General features: G+C 43.5%; 1 protein-coding gene, 1 non-coding gene and 1 pseudogene across 2 annotated transcripts; 1 reads left to right on the top strand and 2 right to left on the bottom strand.

The window, feature by feature from the left end:
- Window positions 1-231: 231 nt before the first annotated feature.
- LOC119621096 (small nucleolar RNA U13) lies at window positions 232-336 on the top strand. Its single transcript, XR_005237619.1, has one exon. It is a non-coding gene; the product is annotated as a small nucleolar RNA U13 (small nucleolar RNA).
- Window positions 337-11,846: 11,510 nt separating this feature from the next.
- Window positions 11,847-12,230, bottom strand: LOC103235677 (large ribosomal subunit protein uL14 pseudogene; annotated as a pseudogene).
- Window positions 12,231-22,497: 10,267 nt separating this feature from the next.
- GSX2 (GS homeobox 2) lies at window positions 22,498-24,831 on the bottom strand. Its single transcript, XM_007998699.3, has 2 exons — window positions 24,076-24,831; window positions 22,498-23,413 (listed from the first exon to the last, which is right to left on the bottom strand). Exons 1-2 carry the CDS (start codon window positions 24,647-24,649, stop codon window positions 23,073-23,075), a joined length of 915 nt encoding a protein of 304 aa, XP_007996890.2. The 5' UTR covers window positions 24,650-24,831; the 3' UTR covers window positions 22,498-23,072.
- Between the last annotated feature and the right edge of the window lie 348 nt (window positions 24,832-25,179).

A 25,179-nucleotide genomic window follows, 5' to 3' on the forward strand; every position in this document is an offset into this window, starting at 1 on the left:
GCTGAGCTTTCCTGAGTAAAGAAAGGGAACAAAAGTGACTCCTAGCAGAAGCTATTCCACTCACAGTTTCATTTGATGAATTTTCTGCAAGTTACAGCTAACCAAATCTGACTGTCAAACATACATGTTAATGAATTTCTTCTAAGTGAGAGCCAGCTGAAATCACAAACAACAGATTTGGACACTCTTAATTGTTTTAATTATGTATAAGATGTTTTAAATAAATAGGAGATCTTTTTTGTAGTTTGTAAATGCGACGATTGGGTTTTCATGTTTATGTGTGAGATGTGCCTCCCTTAAACCTTGTTACAATGTCAATACATTACCCATCTGATGTGGAAGAAAAAGAAAACACACAAAAATAAATAAATAGGAATCATAAAGCAATAAATTACAGAAACACAAATATGAGGAATAAAAGATTATCCCAAATGACTAGGCGTTAGAAGAAGTCAAAGTGGATTTTTAGCCATTAAAAATTTGAATATATGGATAAAAATTAGTTACAGTTTAAAACAGAGTTAGTAAACTGGAAGTTGGGTAGAATACATTATCCAGAATACAGCCCTCTCACTCCCAAATAGATAGTATGAAATAGAGATTAAGAGATAGAATTGAAAGATTGGAAGGTTGTAGCATATATCTAATTCAAATTCAGAAGGAGAAAACAGATAAGACTGAGAAGTGGCAATATTTGAAGTTATTATGGCTGAGAATTTTCCAGAAGCAATGTATAATATTGATCCACAGATACAGATGCAAAATGAATACCAAGGAGAACAAATAGAAAGAAATCTACACTTAAACGTATTTCTGTGAAATACAAAACACCAATACCTCACCCTACCACTCCCCTCACACACACAGAATGCAACTACTGAGATAAAATAGATTACTTATAACGTACTGACAATTAGAGTGACAACAGACTTTTTCACAATGTGGGAAGGCAGGAGACAGTGGAATAATATCTTCAAAGTGTTTATAAAAAATTCTGTCAATCTTAAATTGCATACCCAGAAAAACTATCTAATTTTAGGAAATACATTGTGAAGTATTTAGAGGTAAAGTGCTTAAGAGTACAATAAATCTGTAACTTAACTTCAAACATTTAAGACAAAAATACATAAATATATGTGTATACACACATATTTAAAGAGAGAGAGAAGCAAATAAGATAAAATGTTAACATTTGGAGAATCTTAGTGAAGGGGATATTTTGGAATTCTTTATGCTATTTTTACACCTTTAGAAGTATAAAATGATTTCAAATTTTCAAAAGATAAAACTCCCAACAGCAATAAGAAATATAAGTACCTAGAAATAAAAGATATTAAGAAGACTACAAAGGAGAAACACACTGCATTGTTAAGAGAACACTTAGCATTATACAATGTATATAATTATACAGTTACACACTGTACACATCACAACATCCATCACATTTACCTACAAACTCAATGCTTTTCCTATAAAAATCCCAAAAGGAATATTTAAGTAACTTAAGCTGATTCTAAAATTTGTATAACAGATAAAAGACCCCAAAATAATTAAAATAGCCCTGAATTAAAAAAAAAAAAAAACAAAAACCGTGAGTGAGGACATGCCCTGTCAGATAGCAAGACTTATTATGATAAGTCATCATAATATGATATGTCATCTATGGATGACATAGTACTTAAGACAGCTTAGTATCAGTTCACATAGACAAAGCAATCATCTGAACAAAATCGAGAGCCTGAAAAAAAAGGCCCACACTTATGTGGACACTTGATTTATGTCAAAAATGGTGAACTATTCAGTAAATGGTGTTGGGACAATAGGCTATGAAAAAAAAAAGAAAATCATATATTTATCATATACCATACACAAAAGAAGCCATCTGTACTGTATTATATACAAAACTTGAATTCTCTTAGAGAATGTTATAGGGTAATTGTTGCGGGAAGTCAGGGACTCCGAATGGAGGGAACGGCTGGCGCCGCAGCAGAGGAACATAAATTGTGAAGATTTCATTTTAATAAGGACATATATCAGTTCCCAAAATTAATACTTTTATAATTTCTTACAGCTGTCTTACTTTAATCTCTTAATCCTGTTATGTTCATAAACTGAGGATGTACATCACCTCAGGGCCATTGTGATGATTGCGTTAACTGTACAAATTGATTGTAAAACATGTGTTTGAACAATATGAAATCAGTACACCTTGAAAAAGAACAGAATAACATCGATTTTAGGGAACAAGGGAAGACAACCATAAGGTCTGACTGCCTTCAGGGTCAGGCAGAATAGAGCCATAGTTTTCTTCTTGCAGAGAACTATAAACAGATGTGCAAGTAGGAAAGATATCGCTGAATTATTTTCCTAGCAAGGATTATTAATAATTAAGACCCTGAGAAAGGAATGCATTCCTCGGGGTAGGTCTATAAACAACTGCTCTGGGAGTGTCTGTCTTATGCAGTTGAGATAAGGACTGAAATACACCCTGGTCTCCTGCAGTACCCTCAGGCTTATTAGGGTGGGGAAAAAATGGTGCCCTGGTAAATTTGAGGTCAGACCAGTTCTCTGCTCCCAAACACTGCTTTCTGTTGTTTAAGATGCTTATCAAGACAATACATGCACAGCTGAACATTGACCCCCATCAGTAATTCTAATTTTGCCCTTTGCCTTGTGATCTTGTTCTCCTATTTTGCCTTTTGAAGCATGTGATCTTTGTGGCTTACTCCCTGTTCATACACCCCCTCCCCTTTTGAAATGCTTAATATAAACTTGTTGGTTTATATTAAACCAGCTCAGGTGGGCATCACGGTCCTACCGATATGTGATGTCACCCCTGGAGGCCCAGCGGTAAAATTCGTCTCTTTATACTCTTTCTCTTTATTTCTTAGCTGGCTGACACTTAGGGAAAATAGAAAGAACCTACATTGAAATATTGGGTCGGATTCTCCCAATAGATAAGATTTTTATAACCTTAAGGTAAGGAATTATTTCTTAAACAAGATTGAAAGGCACAGATAAATTCAGCTACATTAAAATTAAGAACTCTAGCCAGACATGGTGGCTCGTGCCTGTAATCCCAGCACTTGCGAGGCAGAGATGGGGGGGTCACTTGAGGCCAGGAGTTTGAGATCAGCCTGGCCAACATGGCAAAACCCCATCTCTACTAAAAAATACAAAAACTAGCTGAGCATTATGGCGCACGTCTGTAATCCCAGCTACTCAGGAGGCTGAGGCACAAGAATCATTTGAACCCAGGAGGTGGGGCTTGCAGTGAGCCAAGATCATGCCACTGCACTGCACCCTGGGCAACAGAGTGAGACTCTGTCTGAAAAAAAAAAAAAAGAAAGAAAGAAAGAAAAAGAAAACTGAATGTCCACATGCGAAAGAACAAAGATAAAGGTAAGACCTTTATCTTGTACCATATACAAAAATGGACTCAAAATGGATTAAAGATCTAAGCATGAGGCCTAGACCTATAAAATTCCTAGAAGAAAACATAGGGGAAAAGTTTCATGATGTAGGATTTGGCAATGATTTAGTGGAGATCACTGGATAATGATAAAGATTAGATAATGATTTCTTCCTTTGTATATGACACCAAAAGCACAAGCAACAAAAGAAAAAAAAAAAAACACAAATGGAACTACATCAAACTGAAAAACTTTTGTTCATTAAAGGACACAATCCACAGAGTGAAAAGGTAACCTATGGAATGGGAGAAAATATTTCCAAATCCTATATCTGATAAGGGATCCAGAATATATCAACAACTACAACTCAACAATAACAAAAATCAAATAACCCATTTTAAAAGTGGGTAAAGGCATGGAATACTGTGTGGCTATGAAAATGAATGAGATAGCCAGGTGCAGTGGCTCATGCCTGTAATCCCAGCGCTTTGGGAAGCTGAGGCGGCAGATCACAAGGTCAGGAGTTCAAGACCAACCTGGCCAAACTGGTAAAACCCCATCTCTACTAAAAATACAAAACTTAGCTAGGTGTGGTGGTGGGCACCTGTAATCCCAGCTACTCAGGAGGCTGAGGAAGGAGAATCACTTAAAGCCAGGAGGTGGAGGTTGCAGTGAGCCAAGATCATGCCACTGCACTCCAGCCTGGGCGACACAGTGAGACTCCGTCTCAAAAAATAAAATAAAATAAAATAAAATAAAATAAAATAAAATAAAATAAAATAAATAAATAAATAAATCATGTCCTTTGCAGCAACATGGATGGAGCTAGAGACCATTATCCTAAGCAAATACAAAAACAGAAAGCCAAACACTGCATGTTCTCACTTATAAGTGAGAGCTAAACATTGAGTGCACATGGACACAAATAAGGCAACAACAGACACCAGGGCCTACTTGAGGATGGAGGGTAGGAGGAGGGTGAGGATGGCCAAACTATCTGGTACTATGCAGATTATATGGGTGACAAAATAATCTGTACACCAAACTCCTGTGACACACAGCTTACCTATATCACAAACCTGCACATGTACTGCTGACCCTAAAATAAAAGTGAAAAAAATGGATAAAGGATCTGCTTGAGTAGACATTTCTCCAATGATAATACATAAATGACTATCAAGCATATGAAAAGATGCTCAACATGACTAATCATCAGAGAAAAGCAAATCCAAACCACAATGAGATATCACTTTATACCTCTTCGAATATCAGAAAGAATAAACAAGAAACCCCCAGAAAATAACAAGTATTGGCAGGAATATGGAGAAGCTTGGACCCTTGAACACTGTTGGTATGACTGTAAAATGGTACAACCATGGTGGAAAACAGTATGGCGGTTCTTTAAAAAGTTAAAACAGAACTACCATATGGTCTAGTGATCCCACTTCTGAGTATATCTCCAAAAGAACTGAAATCAGTGTTTTGAAGAGAGATTTGCAAACCCCTGTATCTAGAAGTGCTATTAACGATAGCAAAGAGTTGGGAGCAACCTAAATGTCCATCAATGGATGAATCAATAGACAAAATGTGATATATATGCACAATGGAATACTATGCAGCCTTAAGAAGGAAAGAAATCCTGTCACATGCAACAACGTAGATTACCCTTGAGAACATTATGCTAAGTGAAACAAGCCAGTTATGAAAGAAACAACACTGTGTGATTATTCCTATATAAGGTATCCAAAATAGTCAAATTCATTGATATAGAAAGTAGAATGGAGGTTACCAAGGGATGAGGGAAAGGGAAAATGGGAAGATGTTGTTTAATGGATATAGAATTTCAGTTCTGCAAGATGAAAAAGTACTGGTGATCTATTTCATAACAACGTAAATATGCTTAACACTACTGAACTGTATACTTAAAAATGGTTAATATGTGCCAGGCGTGGTGGTTCATGCCTGTAATCCTAGCACTTCGGGAGGCCGAGGCGGGTGGATCACCTGAGGTCAGGAGTTTGAGACTAGCCTGGCCAACATGGTGAAACCACAGCTCTACCAAAAATACAAAAATTAGCTGGGCAAGGTGGTGCGCACCTGTAATTCCAGCTACTCAGAAGGCTGAGGCAGGAGAATTGCTTGAACCTGGGAGTTGGAGGTTGCAGTGAGCCAGCATCGCGCCACTGTACTCCAACCTGGGTGACAGAACTGGACTCTATCTCAAAAAAAAGTGGTTAATATGATAACTTTTATGATTTTTTTAACCACAATTTTAAAAATCCTATTTTAGTGCACATGTATAAGTAAGATATACAGAAATTCCTGGCTCGGTGACCGTTCTGGATACTGTGCTTTTGTGGGAGAAATCAAGTAGCAGTTGGAAGGGGCTAACACAGTTACACAGATCATAAAGTATGCTGTGAGACAAAAGGGGCAGAGTTGTTTGTTTATTTTGTATTTTGGGCTCATATTTGCTCAAGGGCTTTATGTTTATCAATCAGATAATTTAAGAATGTTTGCTTAAATATCACTTTGGTTTGCTGAAATCAACACAGCCTAAGGAGAGAAACCTAGTTTTTCCTCAAATTTTGCCATTACAGGTTGAATTATGTGTGTCCCCTCAGATTCACACATTGAAGCCATAACCCCCAGTACCTTAAGATATATTTTATGTTGTGTTTTTTACCACAATACAAAAGTTAAAAAATATTTTTAAAATAAACTCAAAATGGATCAAAGACCCAAATATAAACTATAAACTCTCTTAAAAGAAAACATTAAACTGGGCGTGGTGGTTCATGCCTGTAATCCCAGCACTTTGGGAGGCCAAGAAGAGTGGATTGCTCGAGCCCAGGAGTTTGAAACCAGTGCAGGCAACGTGGGGAGACCCCCGTGTCTATATAAATACAAAAATTAGCCAGGCATAGTGGAGGACGCCTGTAGTCCCTGCTGCTCAGGAGGCTAAGGTGGGAGGATCGCTTGAGCCTGGGAGGTAGAGGCTGCAGTGAGCTGTGGTGACATCACTGCACTCCAGCCGGGTGACAGAGTAAAACCTTGTCTCAAAAAAAAATAGGGAAGAAGCTTTATGACATTGGGTTTGACAAAGATTTATTGGACATGACATCAAAAGCATAGGCAACAAAAGGAAAAATTGACAAGATGGACTTCTTCAAAATTGAAAACTTCTGTGCTTCAAAGGGCACTATCAACAGGGTGAAAGGGAATCCGTGAAATAGGAGAAAGTACCTGTAAGTCATATATCTGATAAGAGATTGATATATAAGATATATAGAGAACTCTTAAAATACAGTGACCAAAAAAAAAAAAACCTGATTTTAAAATGAGCAAAAGATTCAAATAAATGGTTTTCAGAAAAATACAAATGGCCAATAAGTATATTAAAAAATGGTCAACATGAGGCCAGGTGCAGTGGCTTGCCTGTAATCCCAGCACTTTAGGAGGCTGAGGTGGGAAGATCAGTTGAGGCCTAAGTTCAAGACCAGCCTGGCCAACACAGTAAAATCCCGTCTCTACTAGAAAAAAAAAAAAAAAATTATCTGGGCATAGCAGCACATGCCTGTGGTCCCAGCTACTCAGGAGGCTGAGCCCAGGAGGTGGAGGATGGCTTGAGCCCAGGAGGTGGATGTTGCAGTGAGCCAAGATCATGCCAGTGCACTCCAACCTGGGCGACAGAGCAAGACCCTGTCTCAAAAAAAAAAAAAAATTTGTTAGGCATTAGGTAAATGAATAACAAAACACAATAAAATACCACTTCACATATACCCATTAGAATGGTTATTACTTATTATTTTTAAAAATGACAACAACAAATAATGTGTTGGTGAAAATGTGGAGAAACAGGAACTCTGTGCATTGCTGAGGAAAAATGTAAAATGGAGCAGCTGCTATGAAAAACAGTATGGCAATTTCTCAAAACATTAGACATAGAATTACCATAAGATCCAGCAATTCCACTTCTGGGTATATACCAAAAGAACTAAAATCCAGGTCTGAAAGGGACATTTGTACACCAGTGTTCATATCACACTGTGATTAGAGCATTATTCATAATAACCAAAAGATAGAAACAACCCCAGCATTCATCAATGAATGAATGAATGAATGAAAGAATAAACAAAATGTGGTATATACATACAAGGGAATATTATTCAACCTTGTCACAAAAGGACAAATATTGTATGATTCCACATATATGAGTGTGGGAACAAGAGTGACTTCTGACTAACCCTGAGTCCAAAAATGCCTCCATAATGTCTAGCTGTCATTACTTTTTGTGTAGGAACAGCCAGTCATTGTAAGTGTCCTCCAAAACAACCCTTAATGCTGTTAGAAACATCATAGGCTGGGATTCCTGTAGCACCTACACATTCCTTCCAGAGCACATATATTTATACTTTTCCCCCAAGACATCAGCCTCCACAAGGATCTGAGAGGTTGCAGTGCTAAGATCTACCTGCCTTGCAGCCCCCAAGACCATGCTTCTGTCCATAAGTTCCCCTGATAAATCATCTCATACCAACAAACTGTATTTGTCTGCCTCCTTCTTGATTTCTCAACTTCTTTGGTATTTGGGGACCTCTTTGCATATACAGCCCTTTCACAGAACAATGAGGTACCTAGAGTACTCAAATTCATAGAGACAAAAAGTAGAATGGTGGTTGTCAGGGCAGAAGGGACAGAGGACAGGAGAACTATTGTTTAACGGGTATGAAGGTTTGGTTTGAGAAGATGAAAAAGTTCTGGAGATGGATAATGGAGGTGGTGGTGGTTGCAGAATAACATAAAAATGCTTAATGGCACTGAATTGTAAACTGAAAAATAATTAAAATAGTAAATCTTATGCCGTATATATTTTTCACAATAAAAATGGCTCCTAGGGGCAATTGTAAAGTTGTATCTGGTGTTCCTAGTACAAGAAGACATGAATGTGCCTTATGTGTGTGTTAGATGAGCCTTGCTCAGGCATGAGTCATAGTGCTGTTGGCTGTGAGCTCCATGTTAATAAATCAATGATATATATTACATAAGCTGTCTGTAAATAGAGACACACATAAAACAAGGTTATGCGTTGATTGCTTGACAAAAGTGTTGTGACCAGAGGTTTCAGGATCTAACTCTGTATTTCCCCTGTGAACAATGTTCAGTGTTCACTAATTCATTGTTTTCAACAACTTTACAGAACATAACTATCATGACTAAAGAGAATCAGCTGGGACAGACGTGGTGGCTCACACCTGTAATCCCAGCACTTTGGGAGGATGAGGCGGGAGGATTGCCTGAGTCCAGGAGTTCAAAATCATCCTGGGCAACATAGTGAAACCCCGTCTCTAATTTTTTTTTTTAAAGTTAAAAAAAAAAAATCAGCTGTATGTTATAAACTCCACAATACATTACTATTTTTGCTTTAAACTATTCAATTATCTTTAAAAGAGATCTTTTAAAAACATCTTTTACATTTACCCACATATTTATTATTTGCAGTGCTCTTTATTTCTTTGGATAGATACAGATTTCCATCTGATATCATTTTCCTTCTACCTAAAGGGCTTCCTTTAACACTTCTTGTAGTGATGGTGTGTTGATCATGAATTCTTTCAGCATTTGTATGTCTGAAGAAGTCTTTATTTCGTATTTGTTTTTAAAACATAGCTTTATTGAGATATATTTCATTTGTCATACAATTCACCCACTTAAATTGTATAATCCAATGTTTCTTTGTGGTTCACAGAATGTGTAACCATGACCACCATAAATTTTAGAACATTCTCCTCACATGAAAAAGAAACTTTGGCTGGGCGCAGTGGCTCATGCCTGTAATTCCACCACTTTGGGAGGCAGAGGCGGGCTGATCACAAGGTCAAGAGATCGAGACCATCGTGGCTAAGATGGTGAAACCCTGTCTTTAGTAAAAATACAAAAACTAGCTGGGTGTGGTGACATATACCTGTAGTCCCAGCTACTCGGGTAGCTGAGACAGGAGAATTGTTTAAACCTGGGAAGCAGAGGCTGCAGTGAGCCGAGATTGCGCCACTGCCCTCTAGCCTGGCAACAGAGCAAGACTCCGTCCCAAAAAAAAAAAAAAAAAGGAAACTTCACAATCATTAGTAGTCATTCCCCATTTCTCCCCCGCCACCTCTTGTCCTCTTCCTCCCACATCCTCATATTCGTTTTGAAAAATATTTTTGCTGAGTTGGAATTCTAGGTTGACTGCTTTATTCTTTGAGGAAGGATAGAAGCCACTGTCTTATGACTTGCATGCTTTATTTATTATTTATTTATTATTTGCATGCTGCTTATTTTTGGTCCCCTGTATGTTCTTTTTTCTCTAGCTGTTTTAAAGGTTTTCTCCATATCTATAGTTGTAAGTAATTTAATTATGATGTTCCTTGGTGCAGTATTCTTCATGTTTCTTCTGTTTAGGGTCTGTTGAGTTTCTTGCATTCATGGGCTGATCAAATTTGGGAAAATTTTGGTCATGATTTCTCCTCTTTTTTTTGTTTTTGTTTTTGTTTTTGTTTTGAGACAGAGTCTTGCTCTGTTGTGCAGGCTGGAGTGCAGTCGCGCAATCTCAGCTCACTGCAACCTCTGCCTACTGAGTTCAAGCCATTCACTTGCCTCTCAGCCTCCTGAGTGCTGGCATTACAGGTATGTGCCACCATGCCCAGCTAATTTTAGAATTTTTAGTAAGGATGGGGTTTCACCATGTTGGCCAGGCTGGTCTTGAATTCCTGACCTCAGGTGTTCCATCCACCTTGGCCTCCCAAAGTGCTGGGATTGCAGGCATGAGCCACTGCACCCAGCCTGGCCGTGATTTCTCTAAAAAAATTTTTTTTTGCTATCTATTTCTCTTTCTTCTCCTTCTGGAGCTCCAGTAACATGTATAGCCCACTTGATGTTAGCACAACTCACTGATGCTCAGTTCTTTTCTTTTCCATTTTTTTTTTTTTTACAAGGGGCTTGCTCTGTCACCCAGGCTGGAGTGCAGTGACCTAATTACAGCTCACTGCAGCCTCAACCTCACTGGGCTCAGGTAACCCTTCCACTTCAGCCTCCTGTAGCTGGGACTACAGGTGCATCCCACCACAGCTGGCTAATTTTTTTTTTAGACACAGGGTCTCATTATCTTCAGCCCAGGCTGGTCTTGAACAACTGGGCTCAAGCACTCTGCCAGCCTCAGCCTCTCAAAGTACCAGGATTGCAAGCATGAACCACCATGCCAGCCTCTTTTCACCTCTTTTCTTTTATCTCACTATATTGTGTTTTGAATAGTTTCTATGCCTATACTTTTTATGTCATTAATCATTATTTGCAATGTATAACTGTTGTAATTATATCTGATATGCTTTTCACCTCAGACATTGTATTTATTAATTCCATAATTTGTTTGTTTGTTTGTCATCCAAGTTGGAGTGCAATGGCACAATGTTGGCTCACTGCAACCTCCACCTCCCTGGTTCAGGCAATTCTCCTGCCTCAGCCTCTTGAGTAGCTGGGATTAAAGGCATGTACCACCACACCTGGCTAATTTTTGTATTTTTAGTAGAGACAGGTTTTTGCCGTGTTGGCCAGGCTGGTCTCAAACTCCTAACCTCAGGTGATTCACCTGCCCCAGCCTCCCAAAGTGCTGGGATTACAGGCATGAGTCATGGCACCCAGCCCCATAATTTTTATTTGAGTATTTTTCTTATAACTTCCGGATCTCCTCTTATCATATTCATGTTTTCCTCTACCTTCCTGAATATATGGGGACAAATTTCAAATATAGTAGTTGTTTTAATGTCCTTGTCTGCAATTCTACCAAACATGTCATTTAGGGGTCTACTTCTATTAATTGATTTTTCTTCTCGTTGTGTTGTGTTTTGCTGTTTCTTTTCATGCCTAATATTTTCAAATTGAATAGCTGGTACATATTTACTGTGAATTATATTTTCTTGAATTCTAGGGTCTTATTTTTTTATTCTTTTAAATATTTTTGAACTTAGGTTACCTGAAAATGGTTTGTTTTTTGTTTTGTTTTGTTTTGTTTTGTTTTTTGAGGCTTGCCTTTAAGCTTTGTTAGGTGAGACCTGAGTCGTCTTTAATTTGGGGCTAATTTTTCTCTGTTACTAAGATAGTACTCTTCTGAGTATTATATTCGAATTAAATGACCCTTGTATGTTAGGAGGCCTTTCCTTTCTGCTCAGTGGGAACACAAACTATTCTCAGGCCTACATGAGCTCCACGGATTGTTCAACCTGTTCCTTTTCAGTGTTCTTTCTCTGGCCTCCAGGCAGGTTCTTCATATGCAAGTACTAATCAATACTCAGCTGAAAACTTGAAGGGAACTCCCTGCAGATTTCTAGAGCTTTCTTTCTTTCTTTGGGTGCTACTTTTTAACAGGTTTTTAAAGTTTTTTACAAATATGCTGGAGAATCATGCAATGCTACCAGCATTGGATCACAAATCTGCACATTCCTTTGCAACGAGTCCTGCAATGGCAGAAACTTTTATCTCACCTTTATTGTTTACTATGACTCCTGCATTATCTTCAAAATAAGGAAACATGCCATCTTTTCTCTGGTATGACTTTCTTTGCTGAATGACTGCTGCTGGATGTATCTTCTTTCTTAGCTCTGGTTTGCCTTTTTTACTGTGGCCATTACCATAGCATCCACACCAGCAGTGGGAAGTCTGTTCAGCTGTCCCTTGATCCCTGTCTGTCACAGAGATGATATACATGATCATAGTTCCCACTACAAGACCCAAGGGAATCTGGAATTTCATACCAGTGGACCCACCACATCCTTGCTCCAACATCTTGAATGTCTGAAAGGGGCAAAAAGCTAGAGTTTTCTTCTCAGGCAGTTTTCTCCTGCATAAATACTGTGTTCTGTGAATTCTAGACACCTTGTTCTCTAATTCTTAATTCTGTCTCCTCAACTCAAGGAAATTGCTGACCTTTGTTTGAGTTACCCTCCCTGTGCCGTGTTCTGGAAATTCTCTCCAAGCAGTAAGCTAAGGTAATCATGGGCCTCACCTCATTATTTCTCCTCTCCTCTGTTAGTTCTTTCTCATCTCTCATCTCCATGACTTATTTTCATGAGTTGTAAAATGTTAGAGTTATTTATTGCTCAGTCCTTAAGCTTCTTCCGCTTTTTACTCTCCCTAGTCAGCTCACCTGGTCACAGGACTTTAATATCATTATCCTATTCATGACTCCTTAACTTATTTATCTAGTCTAAATCTCACTGGAGATTTGTTTTTTCATTTGCCTTTGTGATATCCTCACTTTGATGTCTAATTGTGATCTCAAACAACATATCTTAAAATTGTTCCTCCTACACTCTTCTCAATAATAACTTTTTTTCCTCATGAATACTAGGGATAAAGACCTGGGTATGATCCTTGACCCTTTTCTTTCTCTTACTCCTTGGATTCAGTTTATCAGCAAATCCTGGCCACTTTTCTACTAAAACAGTTCCAAGAATTCAGTCTTTCTCATCACTCCCATTACCACCACCATGATCCAAGCCACCATCATCTCTTGCCTGGATAAATTTAGCAGCATCTTAACTTCTCTGCTTCTCTTACCTGGCCTACTGAAAGTCTACTTTCAACACAGTAGCCGAATTCATCCTGATGAATGATTAGTCATAAGTTAGAGCACATCTTCTGCTCAAAAGGCTTCCCAGTTAACTCAAAAGCCAAAGTCCTTTTGATGACTTACAGAACCCAGTCCATGCCCACTCTGACCTCCCCCTCCCTACCCCTACACACTCACTCTGTGCTAGTCACTTACCCTCCCTGTTGTTCCCCAGCTATTTTAGACATGTTCCCACCTACGCCTTTGCACTTGTTGCTACCTCTGTCTGGAATTGTCTTGCTCCAGCAAGCCATGTGATCAGTTCCCCACATTCTCTTTCGGTCTCTATTCAAAAGTTACTTTTTCAGTGAGACCTTCCCTGGCTACTTTATCTAAATAGCTATATATCTTCACATCTATTTCCTTATTTAACTATCAACATCCTTATTTAATTCTCAACTATTAATTATCCTTATTTTAGGATAGATGAGATGAAGTGAATTGCCCGAGGTCACACTGCTAGTAAATGGTAAAGCATGTAGATTGTCTCCAGAAATTTCTCAATATATTCATCTTATGTACATGATATTTAGCCTATATAACTATTTACATATGTTTATCACATGTATACACACACCTATAGATATATCCCATCTTCAAGCTATATTTCATCATAGCTGGTTCTAAGTCCTCCATGATTGATGCAACTGGTAGAGACTTGAAAGAAAGATGATGCACTTACCCAGCTAGCATTTACTGGGCATCTACTAGTAGGTGCTAGGCGTTGTGATGAATGTTAAGGATATAGAGATGAAAGATGCAGTTACTGTCATGAATGACCTCACAGTTGGGAATAGGGAGAAGACAGACACTTAGAAGTTCCATGGAGAAAGAACTAGATAGGACTCAATGGATAAAAAATACTGAATGAAGATTCTAGTCCAACACAAGAAAGTTTCTAATGGTCAAAGTTGTCTGAAAATGAAATGGGCTAGAGGGTAGAGTTCCTCTCACAGGAGTTGTCCCAGCAAAAGTAGGGTGACAGTTGACCTGGCTGTTATAGAAGGGGTAGACTTAAATATAACGTGGCTGATCAGGAGCCAGGTAACCAATGTGAGCTAAGGTTTATTAAGGACACTTTTCAACAAAGGTTTGTTAAAGACATTTGCAGAGATGTGTGTAGGGCTAATGGAACTAACAAGAATTTTGATGCACCCAGGGGACTAGCAGAAACTAGAAGGCATTTCCACTTCATACCTGAAGGCACAGGAGGAGTCTGATTAAAAGCCAGAGCCTAGGAAAATAGGCTCTCAGAGAGAAAAAGAATTTCTAGAGAGAAGCAGCCACTGCCAGAACTGGAACAATACAGCATTCTCAGAAACAATACACCTGCACTTCTCTATCCTCGGTTATTTGCAGTGCCACTTATTCACCAAATGCAAATGGAAGCCAGAGGCAAGCGCCTGCCAGTGACACAGTTGATAAAGGAACTAATACTATCCACAAAGGTCAGTGCTGGAGAGCACCCAGCAGGGCAGAAGAGGGTGAAATGGATCCAGAGGGAAAACAGGATAATCAGTAGAGTTGGTTTTAAGGGCCCTTTATTTATTCAGAGACAAAAAAAAATTTCCCTGTAGACTCTACAAATGAACAATTGGGAAGCGAACCTCAACTGTGGGGTGAGTGGAGCCTAGAGAAAATTGGAGCTGAGTGGATAATCTGGCTCTGTCCTTCCCACATCTTTTCCCCATGCAGCCTCACCCTCGTGCTCTCTGGTGCACACCACCAGTCATCCCTGCCCTGGCGCCCGAGAGAAGCGCACCGGCTGGGAAGCCTCCTTCCTGAGCCGGTGTTCAAGGGCGTCCCAGCTCACTGAGGGCCAGGAAGCGAGGCCTGGGCACACGTCCCGTCCGGCCCGGACGCTGGTGCCCGCGGGGTCCTCCTCGCCGTGCTAGATCGCGGCGACCATTCAGAACCCCGGCTGCCAGACAAGCGAAGCTTTCCACGTGGGCAGAGGCGACGTTGTTCAGGTGGCAAGGATCCAAGGCTGAGCCTTCCTCCCCTCTGCGTCCACCCACCGCCCCTCCCCACCCCCGACCTAGAAAAGGACACGCACACAAAAAACTTTCGCCACACTATTAATATATTCGCGTTTCCTCCCACTTTCCCAATGGGCTACCAGCTGCAGAACTCCTGAATAGAAAGCTTAATTGTGCTTTGTCATGCAGAATACCTCGATTTTCTATAGAAGGTTACAAAGGGCCATTTGAAGTATTTCTTTCTCGCCTAATAGTGAACCATTTGCATAGGGTACCTCTGCGCCTGCCAGACCCAGGTAGCTGCTCCGAAGCTCCGGGGGCCCTGGAGTAACAAAACCCAGGGCGGTTTCCAAAGGGCCCTACCCCGCCTCTCGTTCAGCGTTTGGACTTTTCTCTCCAATTCCCTCGGGTCACGGCCAGCCCTAGGCAGCTGATTTGGAGGACGCGAAATATGGCCTTCAGTCCGCGGGTGTCCAGCCCGTCCGTCTGATATCTTGGAGGCCTCTGGCCATCCAGGCCCTTCTAGCCTGGACCGGAGCCTCTTCTAGGCCAGGTCTACCGAACCCAGGTGGTGTTTTTCATCTTCTACCTGCAGGTTCAGAGACCAGGCCTTTGCCCACGCGGGGTCCTCCACCCACTTGCTTCCCACTAAGGCCCAAGTGAGGCGCTGAAGAACTGGAAGTTGATTATGATTTCGGTATCAGGGCTGCTCATTTCTCCTGGTTGATTGACAGTGCTGCGTTCAGAATACCTTTTCTTGTTGCTTGTTTTGACAGTTCCGATCCAGGTCTGTGTGACATATAAAGCTAATAAAATTCTAATTTCATTGTTAATCTTATTTCATTGCAGTATAGGTTTTTACCCTCACACCTGCATGGCAGGGTGTAATTCCATTAATAAAAAAAAATCAACATATTCATTGCATGTCTTTTCCCTGATGATATATTGTGAGCAGTGTGAGTTGAGAAAGAGCCATTTATTCCCACCGTGAATGAGCCTGCATGGGGCGGGAGCTTCACCTGCCCCTCAGTCAATTAGGAATGTATCGAAAAGTCTAGCAGAAAACGAGTTAAATTAACCGTTGGCTAATTTCCTTGTGTCCCTCCTACATAATCCCCCCTTTTCAGCTTGCCCCAGAAATTACCACATGTTGCAAGGTTCAAATAGTGCCTAATGAAACAGTGACTAAACGCTTCTCCCTCCAGCGCCACCGACGGGGGAGCCCTTTCGCCGGCCTTCAACGCTTGCCCGGTTTCGTGGTCCTGGTTCCCGTATCCAAGAAAGAAAAAGAAAAAAAGAGACGAAAAGGAAGAGAAAGAAATTTTTGACAGGCAGGGAAAAAAAAAAAAATGTAAGCTGTCAATAACTCTCTATCCAGCGGGTGAAACTACATTACTGCCCACCCACTTCCTGCCACCGATGATGCAGTGGGATTCCGAGATGCCTGTGCCCGAAGTAGAGATCCAAGTAGGAATGGCAGCTTTAGCATCCTCCTCTTTCCCCGGAGAGCTAGGGTCCTGGGGCTAGGCGGTTTGAGCCACGGCCAGGGGAGACTGGTTGGGGAAAACGGCCAGGAGAACAAAGGGTAGGGGTAGAGGGCAGATATCAAGGCAGAAGGAGATGGAGACAAGACAGAGAAATGCAGGCAGAGACAGATCACTAGGGAAGCAGATGCAAAGGCCGGAAAAAAAAAAAAAAAAAACACCAGAGTAACAGCAAACACACCTCTAAGTCTCAACTCCCTTATCCCGAGTTAAAACTACATGCATGACTTAAGCAACTTATCAGCCTCTAGCCAAACGCATTTTGAAGCCCTGACATTCAAAATCTTAATAATTAATCATTCTTATTAATTAATTAAGGAGGAAAGGAGGAAGGTGGCTGGCTGCTGCTTGACCCCAAACAATCTAAATTAGGGTTTGTGAAGGAGGTCTCCAAAAGCATGCACTCCCTCTCCTTCCTGTTCTTTCTTTTTCACACTCTCAAAAATTTCCATTATAATCCTTCAAGGTCTGGGGCAGGCAGAGCTTCTCACCCTGCTCCATCCCTTCCCAGCAAACTGAGACCATGCTGGCTTCAGCTTCTTGGAGCTGGCTGCCACTCAGGCAGGGAGCTCTTTCCTATGGGGAGCAACTCCCACCTGCCTTTTTTGCTCTGCACCTGCTGTGGGTGGTTTCTCCTTGAACTTCAGAATCCCACTAGTTGCCTAGAATTAGTTTCGCTACAGTGCTCACAGGCTAAATATTACTACATTCTCTCTCTCTCTCTCTCTCTCTCTCATACACACACACACACACACACACACACACATCTTCTCTCTCCTCTCTCCCCTTGCCTCCCTCTCGCTAGGGACTTGAGTCCCCATTTGAAATGGTGCAGCTAATACAAAGTCATCAAAGCACTATGGTTCTTGTCTTAAAGTGACAGCCTGCTTTATGAGACTGTTTGAAATACTCCCCTTGCTTTTCAATGTCTCTCTATCCATCTTTGTCTGCTCTTCAGAAAAGGGGACAATATAAAGCCCAGCCTGGCGAGCTCCCCACGCTCAGTCCTGGGCAGTGCCAACCTCCGCCTTTAAGCAGATTGAAATTGTCACTGCTTCATTAATCTGAAACTAGTTACTTTCCTAAGCACATAGCATAGACTTCCGATCTGTTAGGATTCACTTAGGGGAGCCCCTGGGGCCTTCCTGGGTTTGGGATTTAGAAAGCTCAACCACAGCAAGGGTTCAGGAAAATATAGGGTTCAGCTTGAAGAAAAGCAGTGCCCAGTACCGAAGGGTGGCATTGACATCAGTGTAAGAGAGCACAAAACACTATTTTCAGAGACAATGGGATGCCCAGGATTTTGGAGGGTACACTTGAGAATAAGTAGTCTGGCTATGGCAACAGACAAGGATATCTACTGCCACATGGAGCAGCATTACAAGTCTCACAGGCTTCAGATTTTTTTTTTTTTCCCCCCAAACAGAAGAAACTGGAATCTAAATTTCTTTGCAAGTTGGAGTTTTGCTAATCTTTTTTTTAATCTGAGTTCTGATTCAAGTCTGATTCTAAGAGATGTCTTCAGGTCCTGTGCTTCTTCGGCCTTTCCCTTAATTCCAGCCTGTGTTGCCCACTCAAGTGCCAGATGTTGGATATAGAAGCCTTGGGTCCTTGTAGAATTTCTATGAGACAAGTTGCCCCTTTTCTTCATACCCCCATCATTAACAAAAGACAATACAAAGGATTCTATTACTTTTGATATTTCTAGCTGCCTTAGAATAGCAAGTTTTTGGGTTCTACTCTATGTAGTTTAGGGAAGAGATGTGGGCATTTTTTAAGAGCTCGATTTTCAGTAACGTGAGCCTAAAGATTTATAAAATAGATTTATATTGAATTATGTTAATAGACGCCTAATAAATGCACCATTTAATTGCATGGAAAAAAATGTTCCCTTTTAAAAGGTCTGTCACCTTAACAGGTACATTCAAAGATTCCCTGTGAATAATGAAAATAGGAACAATTGCTTTGATGCACTGAGCTGCATTCATCTTCTAGGACAGCTTTGGGCTGTGTTTGGAGAAGATGGGAGGAGCTCTTTTGAAAGGAGTGACTGCTCCTTTAAACCCTATTTCCTCTAGCAAATAGGTTCTATTGGAGTGTCATTCTCCCCTCTCTCACACCCGTAAGGCTGGGCTTGAGATCCTGCCCCAGAGCTCTTCTCCATGTCTCCCCTCCATGTTCAGATTGTTTTTCCTCCCCACAACCCAACACTGAGTACCTCCCCATCTCCCTCAAAGAAATCTCTCAAGGAGTGCCATTAAAAGCGAGTGGAACCTGCAGGAAAGGTATAAGTGGGAAGCAAAAAGAAAAAGAAAGGCCAGTGGCGGTGGCTCACGCCTGTAATCCCAGCACTTTGGGAGGCCGAGGCGGGAGGATCACGAGGTCAGGAGATCGAGACCATCCTGGCTAACACAGTAAAACCCCATCTCCACTAAAAATACAAAAAATCAGCCAGGCGTTGTGGCGAATGCCTGTAGTCCCAGTTACTCAGGAGGCTGAGGCAGGAGAATGGCGTGAACCCGGGAGGCAGAGCTTGCAGTGAGCTGAGATCGCGCCACTGCACTCCAGCCTGGGAGAAGAGTGAGATTCCATCTCGGGAAAAAAAAAAAAACCTGGTTAAAAATTACTCTTTTCCATCTACATCACCACCATCAATGGACCCTTTCTGTCTCTCTCACACACACACGTGCCTCATGCATGCACGCACTACACACATGCATATACAAACACCCTGGTGCCTCTGTGACCGCTTTTAGTCAGAACCACCGCCTTTCTGGCAATTGTCTGACCACAGTAAGAGTGGGCCAAGCAAACTGCATTTCTAATCTTTACCAGATATAACTGGACAGAATTGGTGGGGCGTTGTGGAGCTGGGGAGGTTAGCAATGAGGAGACGGAGGGGGAGGTCAGATATCAAACACTTCACATCCCCAAGATTTTTGTCTCTCCTAAAATTATTAGATATGCTTTAGGGGAGTGGGGAAGGGACTTAGCTATGATGACCACTTCAGAATAAGGACCCCAGGGGAAAAGAGGTCTATAGGCACCAGTGTCTCCATCATACGGGCCCACTGACACCCTAAGGATGGCCTACTGGGTCACTTTTGCTTTTGACCTAGTTTGCTATCAGTATCAGGCCCTTGGCCTTAGGCATTAGTTGGTGGCTGAGTGGGAGAGTGAAGGGGAAAAGTCTCTCTTCCTCCTCTATGCTCTGAATGTCTGGGCTGGGCCAGGGCATATGGGTGAGAGGTCACCCTTCCTGCTTTCCACTCTGCCTTCCACCCCCAGCTCTCTTCCTGTTTAAAGCTAATGTGAGACTTGTTCTCAAAAAGATAGACTCAACCACACTCACAGCTGGTGCTACCCACTGATTTTCTCTTGGTGGAGCAAGTTCCTGCTTTCTAATTCTCATTTTCACTCTCTTTCTTTCCATTCTTCCTTTCTTTCCATGACCTCTCTAAGAGGTCATGCTCCGGGGGAACAGAATTCTGTTTCTGTTTTTCAAGTGGGGCATATTGGAAACTAGTATCTAGTGCTTCCCCAGGTGGAGAAATTGTCAAGGGTGACCCCATACATCTTAAACTTTCCTCTTAAATGGGTGTTTGATACCAAGATTATTTAGCTGAGAATGTGAGTTTCTGAGGGTTGGCTTAAATGTTCTTAAACTAAAGTGAAACTGTTGGTCTTTAGAATCAGACCGACTCCAAAATACCAGAGCATTATTCTGATTTTAAAACTTCAAAAACATCACTGATATTTTTTGAGGAGTGGGGATAGGGGAACAGGTAAAACTTGTTCTAGCACAGTGGGAGACCTCATACTCCCTTCTGAAAGTGACCAAAAAAGTCCATTCTGCATCGGATGTCCTAGAAGGAAGACCTCCCTGGGAACCCTGAAGAACCTTTTCTTCTATGGAGAGTGTCCCAACATCGAAATAGGTATCGCTCTCCACACCCCCCCCTTTTTTTTTTTTTTTTTTTTTTTTTTTTTTGGCTCTGGACAGAAATACTTTGTTTATTCTCCTTTCCCTAGGGAACTTCCCCAAAGATCGAAGCGAGAGATGCTGGGGCCATCCAAGGCAGATCCAAACTATCTAACCAGGGTTGGCGCTGCGGCTATCTGCGGCATGGCAGAGCTGGGCCCACCGCACGCGGTACCAGGTGTTCCAAGTGCGTAGCTCCGCAGGGCCTGCGAGCCGGGAGCCCGGAACTGGGCGAGGCTTAAAAACCGTGATCGGGGCTAGTCATGGACATAGGGAAGGGCTAAGCCCGAGCGCGGAGCCCCAGAGGGGCCGGGCTGGGTAGATGGGACAGGGACCAGAGGGGTCTCCCCCACAGCCCAGAGGAAGCTTAGCTTTGGGCAAGAGCGCAAAGAGCTGCAGCAGGAGCTCTTTGTGCTTCTTACTTTCCCGGGTGGAAATACTCTGCTTAAACTCCTATTCTTTGCGCCTGCAAACTCCCTTCCTCCCACCTCTGTTCTCGCGCGCGGAGAGATCTGCTTCTTCGGAAGAAGGAAGACAGGATCTTTTGGAAAGGCAGCTGGCCTACGCCTCCTCCCTTTCGTGGCGGGCAGGGTGAAGAGCCCGGAGCTCTGTGTGTGAGAGACGGAAGGAAAGAGATTCAGAGGTTTGAGCCTCCCAGGCCGGGCAGTAGTGAGCCGGCTGTCTGGGACCTCTAAGCAGGACAGAGCTCAGCACATTGCACAAAGCCCCTGCAGCTCCCTTTTCAGCCTGACGCAGTGCAGGCCCTCCTCCCTATGTCCCTTGTCGGAACGAAGAGGAATCTTCCTTCTGAGCCTACTCTGTGTGTGTGTGCGTGCTAAAGACAACACTCAGGGAAAACCGTGGCCAATTTTAGAACCCCAACCGCACCTGGTGAGATTCAGTCCCACCGGCCTCAAGTAAATCAGACCTAAAGCCCTTGTGTATGTGTGTTGTCATTAACTCCTGTGGCTTGAACCTATTGGGTGGCATCTTTATAGAACCTAATCAGAAATTACACTAGTCGAGGATTAGTGGGGCTCAGCTTGCAGGGAATGAGACCTCTTCATTTTCCTGTTTCCAGCTTCTTCACTTCTCTCCCTAAGAAAACAATCCCAGGCTGCACTGAGGAGAGAGCCAGGTTGCCCTGCAGAGGGAAGAGCTAGAATTAATTCTCTGGGACCAGGCTTAAAGAAAGTGATTCTGCTAGGCTTTGGGAAGGGGTGGTGGGGGGGAGGTGGCGGGGACTAGAAGGGAGCCAAATGACTGAACGTTAGGGAGACCAGGAAAAGAAAACCCAAAACTCACAGATCTAAAGGCATCTCTGGGCTGCTTTGAAAAAGTGAGATTATAAATCTTTGAACAGAATACTTCCTGTCCCTGACTTTTTGTTTTCTCGACATTGAGGGAAACCCTCTAATTTTGCTTGCAGCATCATTTTTAAGTTTCCACTGTTCGCTTCTGACCTGTTTGATGGATTGTTTTCTTCCTAAAACTATTCTGACTCTACAAATTCCTTCACATAATTCAAGTTTTCATACTGAGAGAAATGAGGAAGTAGAAAGAAGAAAACAAATACTAGATGGGGGATTTTCACCCTTCCTTGCTAATTAAAGGTTTACCTGTCATTAACTGTCAGTGCCATTCTAAATGGAATGATTTGTCCCATCAACTGTGAGGCGGTTGCCTATTTTCAGGATGGAGAGGCACTACCTGGTAGATGCCATCATGACTAAAGGTGTCTCTTTGGAAAGAGTTTCTGTTACATAGAAAACCTATTGAGCCACAAACTCCCACAGTCAAGAGACCCACATTACCAAGTTCTTACTCAACATTTTCCTTGAAGTCCTCAGACAGCTTTTTCCCGTACATGCCTTTCTCTAGACATTGGAGGAGGGGGCAGGAGAAGATAGGGAGAGCAAACACCACAAATTTAAAATTCTGGTTTTTGTTTCATTTATTTAAATAAATATAAATATAAATTTTATATAAAACTATTCACATACAAAGGGACTTCGAGTGACTTAGATTTTAAATTCTCCTCAGGTGAAATTTCAGAAAGCAAGACCTACAGGGTCTAATTTTCTAAATTATTTTCAACTTGGGTATTTTTGTTTGAAAACGACAACAGAAAATAATCAATAAACCCTGTATTCTTATCCGGTTCTGAAAGAGAGTAGGGATGGGGAAATGACATGCGCTTTCAAAAACCCCATACAGTGTTAAACTTAAACAAACCCTGTTTTTCCTCTGTTATATGATGAGAACCAGTTGAATTATAAGTTATTTACATTTTTATAAAACAATCTGTAACTTCTAATTGGAGCCCCAGATAAACAGGTCAAGAAGGAGACACGAAGGTTCAGGCCCAGCTTGTCCATTCCAGAACATTTAGGTTCGTTTCTTCTCCAGATGGGACCACTGCAATGAGCAAGGATTTGGGCCCCTGGGTGCCCCAAGGTTAGCGTTGCCTGGTCTGCCAGGAGCGGGGGATGTGAGGGAGGAGGCTCTTCCTCATAAGGGGGAAATCTCCTTGTCATCGTTGGCAGAGGCCGGCGACAGGGAGTCCTCATCCTCGGAGCGCGCGTAGTGCACCTGGCTCCCGACGCACTTGCAGCCTGCGTGGCTGTTCCTCTGCGTGCCCTTCCCCTCCTTCTTGTGCTTCACTCGGCGGTTCTGAAACCAGATTTTCACCTGCTTCTCCGACAGGTTCAGGTAAGTGGCGATTTCGATCCTCCGGAGTCGAGACAGGTACATGTTGGAAGAGAATTCTCTCTCCAGCTCCAGGAGCTGCGTGCTAGTGAACGCCGTCCTCATCCTCTTGCCGTTGGGTACCTGGCTGGCGTCAGAGCCTCCTGCGGACCGGCGAAGAGAGGGTCGAGAGGTAAGGCTCAGGCAAGGCACTCCCACCCCACGTGCTAACCAGGACGCATTTCAGGGACCCATTCAGGGAAGCCCAGCCGAACATCTGTATCTCTTTCCCATTTCAAGGCACGTGGTTGCTTAGCGGGGAAGAAGAGAGACGTGCAAAGCAAATAAAGGTCTTCGATGCACAGGACGCGAAGTCACAGGATTAAAGAGGGATAGGGGCTTGCACTATCTGATCGTCTCTCTGAGCCTAGCGGAGAAGCGCGCAGGCTTGGCCAAAAACGTAAAAACGCTTTAGCCAGCCCTGACGCGGGGATACCACACGGGTTCAAATACACACACCCCAAACCCCAAGCAGTTAACCTCCAGTTTCTCCGGGGTGACATTCGAAGTCCCTAAGGCCCCAATACTAGTAAGGCAATACTCGAGCACCTAGTACTAGGAGTAAAACGCACCAGGCTGAGTGGAGAAGCTGGCAAACTAACTTCCACCTTCGTGGAACCTCTGTGACCGACTCTACAGTTACACTAAAAGCCCCTCCTCCCTCTTCAGCCTGTCCCCGGGCTCCCACTTCCTTCACTGGAGGTGGAAAGTTTGCCCCAGGAGCGCGAAAGCCGTGGAGCACAGGTGCCCCAAGACCTCGCCCTACCCATGGTGAGGCAGTGGAATCTCCGCGGGTCCGCCACGTTGTAGGTGGTGGCGGCGCAGACAGGTGCGTGGTGTTGCGGGTGCCCCAAGGCCGCCGCGGCGGCTGCCGCCGCTGCTGCTGCTGCCGCCGCCGCGGCCGAGCCAGGCTGCTGGGGCTGATGGTGGTGATGGTGGTGCTGCGGCGGGTGGTGGTGATGGTGCGCATGGTTCACCCGCGGGCAAAACTGCGCGTCCCCAGGAGCCGAAGAGAACTGGCTCTTAAGCAGAGGCAGTGCCCCTGTGGCCCCCGCCACCCCACTGCCTCCGGCCGCGGTAACCCCGGCCCCTGCGCTCCCGCTGCCGGCACCCACAGACCCCCGAGAGGAGTGCAGGTGCGAAGTGACGCAGAGAGGGCACACGCAGAACGCGCCGCTCTTGCGGGACGGGCAGCCGGGGCCGGACACGGACATCACCAACGGGGACGGCATGCCAAGCGGGATGAAGAAATCCGGCCCGGGGTGCGGTTCAGGCAGCGAGGGCGCAGGCCGTGAGGAGTCCTTGATGATGAGCGAGTCGACATAGAAGGAGCGCGACATGTCGAGAGGGGTTGGTGGCTGGAAGCCCCGGCCGGTAGCGGCGACCCCTCTCCTCTAGTGTTCTAAGCTCTGCCCTGGAAGCCGGGCACACACGGGCAGTGAAGCCCTTGGGGACGTAGAGGTGTTGGCGTCTGGGCTGGGAACAAAGGGGTCCCCGGAGAGGGTTGGTCCTCACGTCCCCCGCCCGGCGCCCCGGCTCGGGTATTTTATAGCCCCCCACCCCGGCACGTGATGCTGCGGAGTACCGCTCGGCTCAGGCTCCTCGGCAGCTCCCCACCCTCGGGATAGGCTGCCCGAGTCACAACAGAAGCCGCGAGGAGGGGCGGGCGCGCGGCGGGGAAGAACTCGGGGGAGGGGGATGGGGGAGACTTTGCAAAGTGTAGGTTTTGTTAATTTCCCGGGGAGGCCGGCCTCCTCCCCCTCTTTCTCCACGCTTTACCGAGAAATCACAGCGCTGCATCCTCCATCCCACCCCCTCTCGCTACTCTGGCCCCAGCCCAACTCTTACCCACGCCCCGCCGCAGAGCGTA

Source organism: Chlorocebus sabaeus, chromosome 7, assembly GCF_047675955.1.
Source record: "Chlorocebus sabaeus isolate Y175 chromosome 7, mChlSab1.0.hap1, whole genome shotgun sequence".
Classification (NCBI taxonomy): Eukaryota; Metazoa; Chordata; class Mammalia; order Primates; family Cercopithecidae; genus Chlorocebus; species Chlorocebus sabaeus.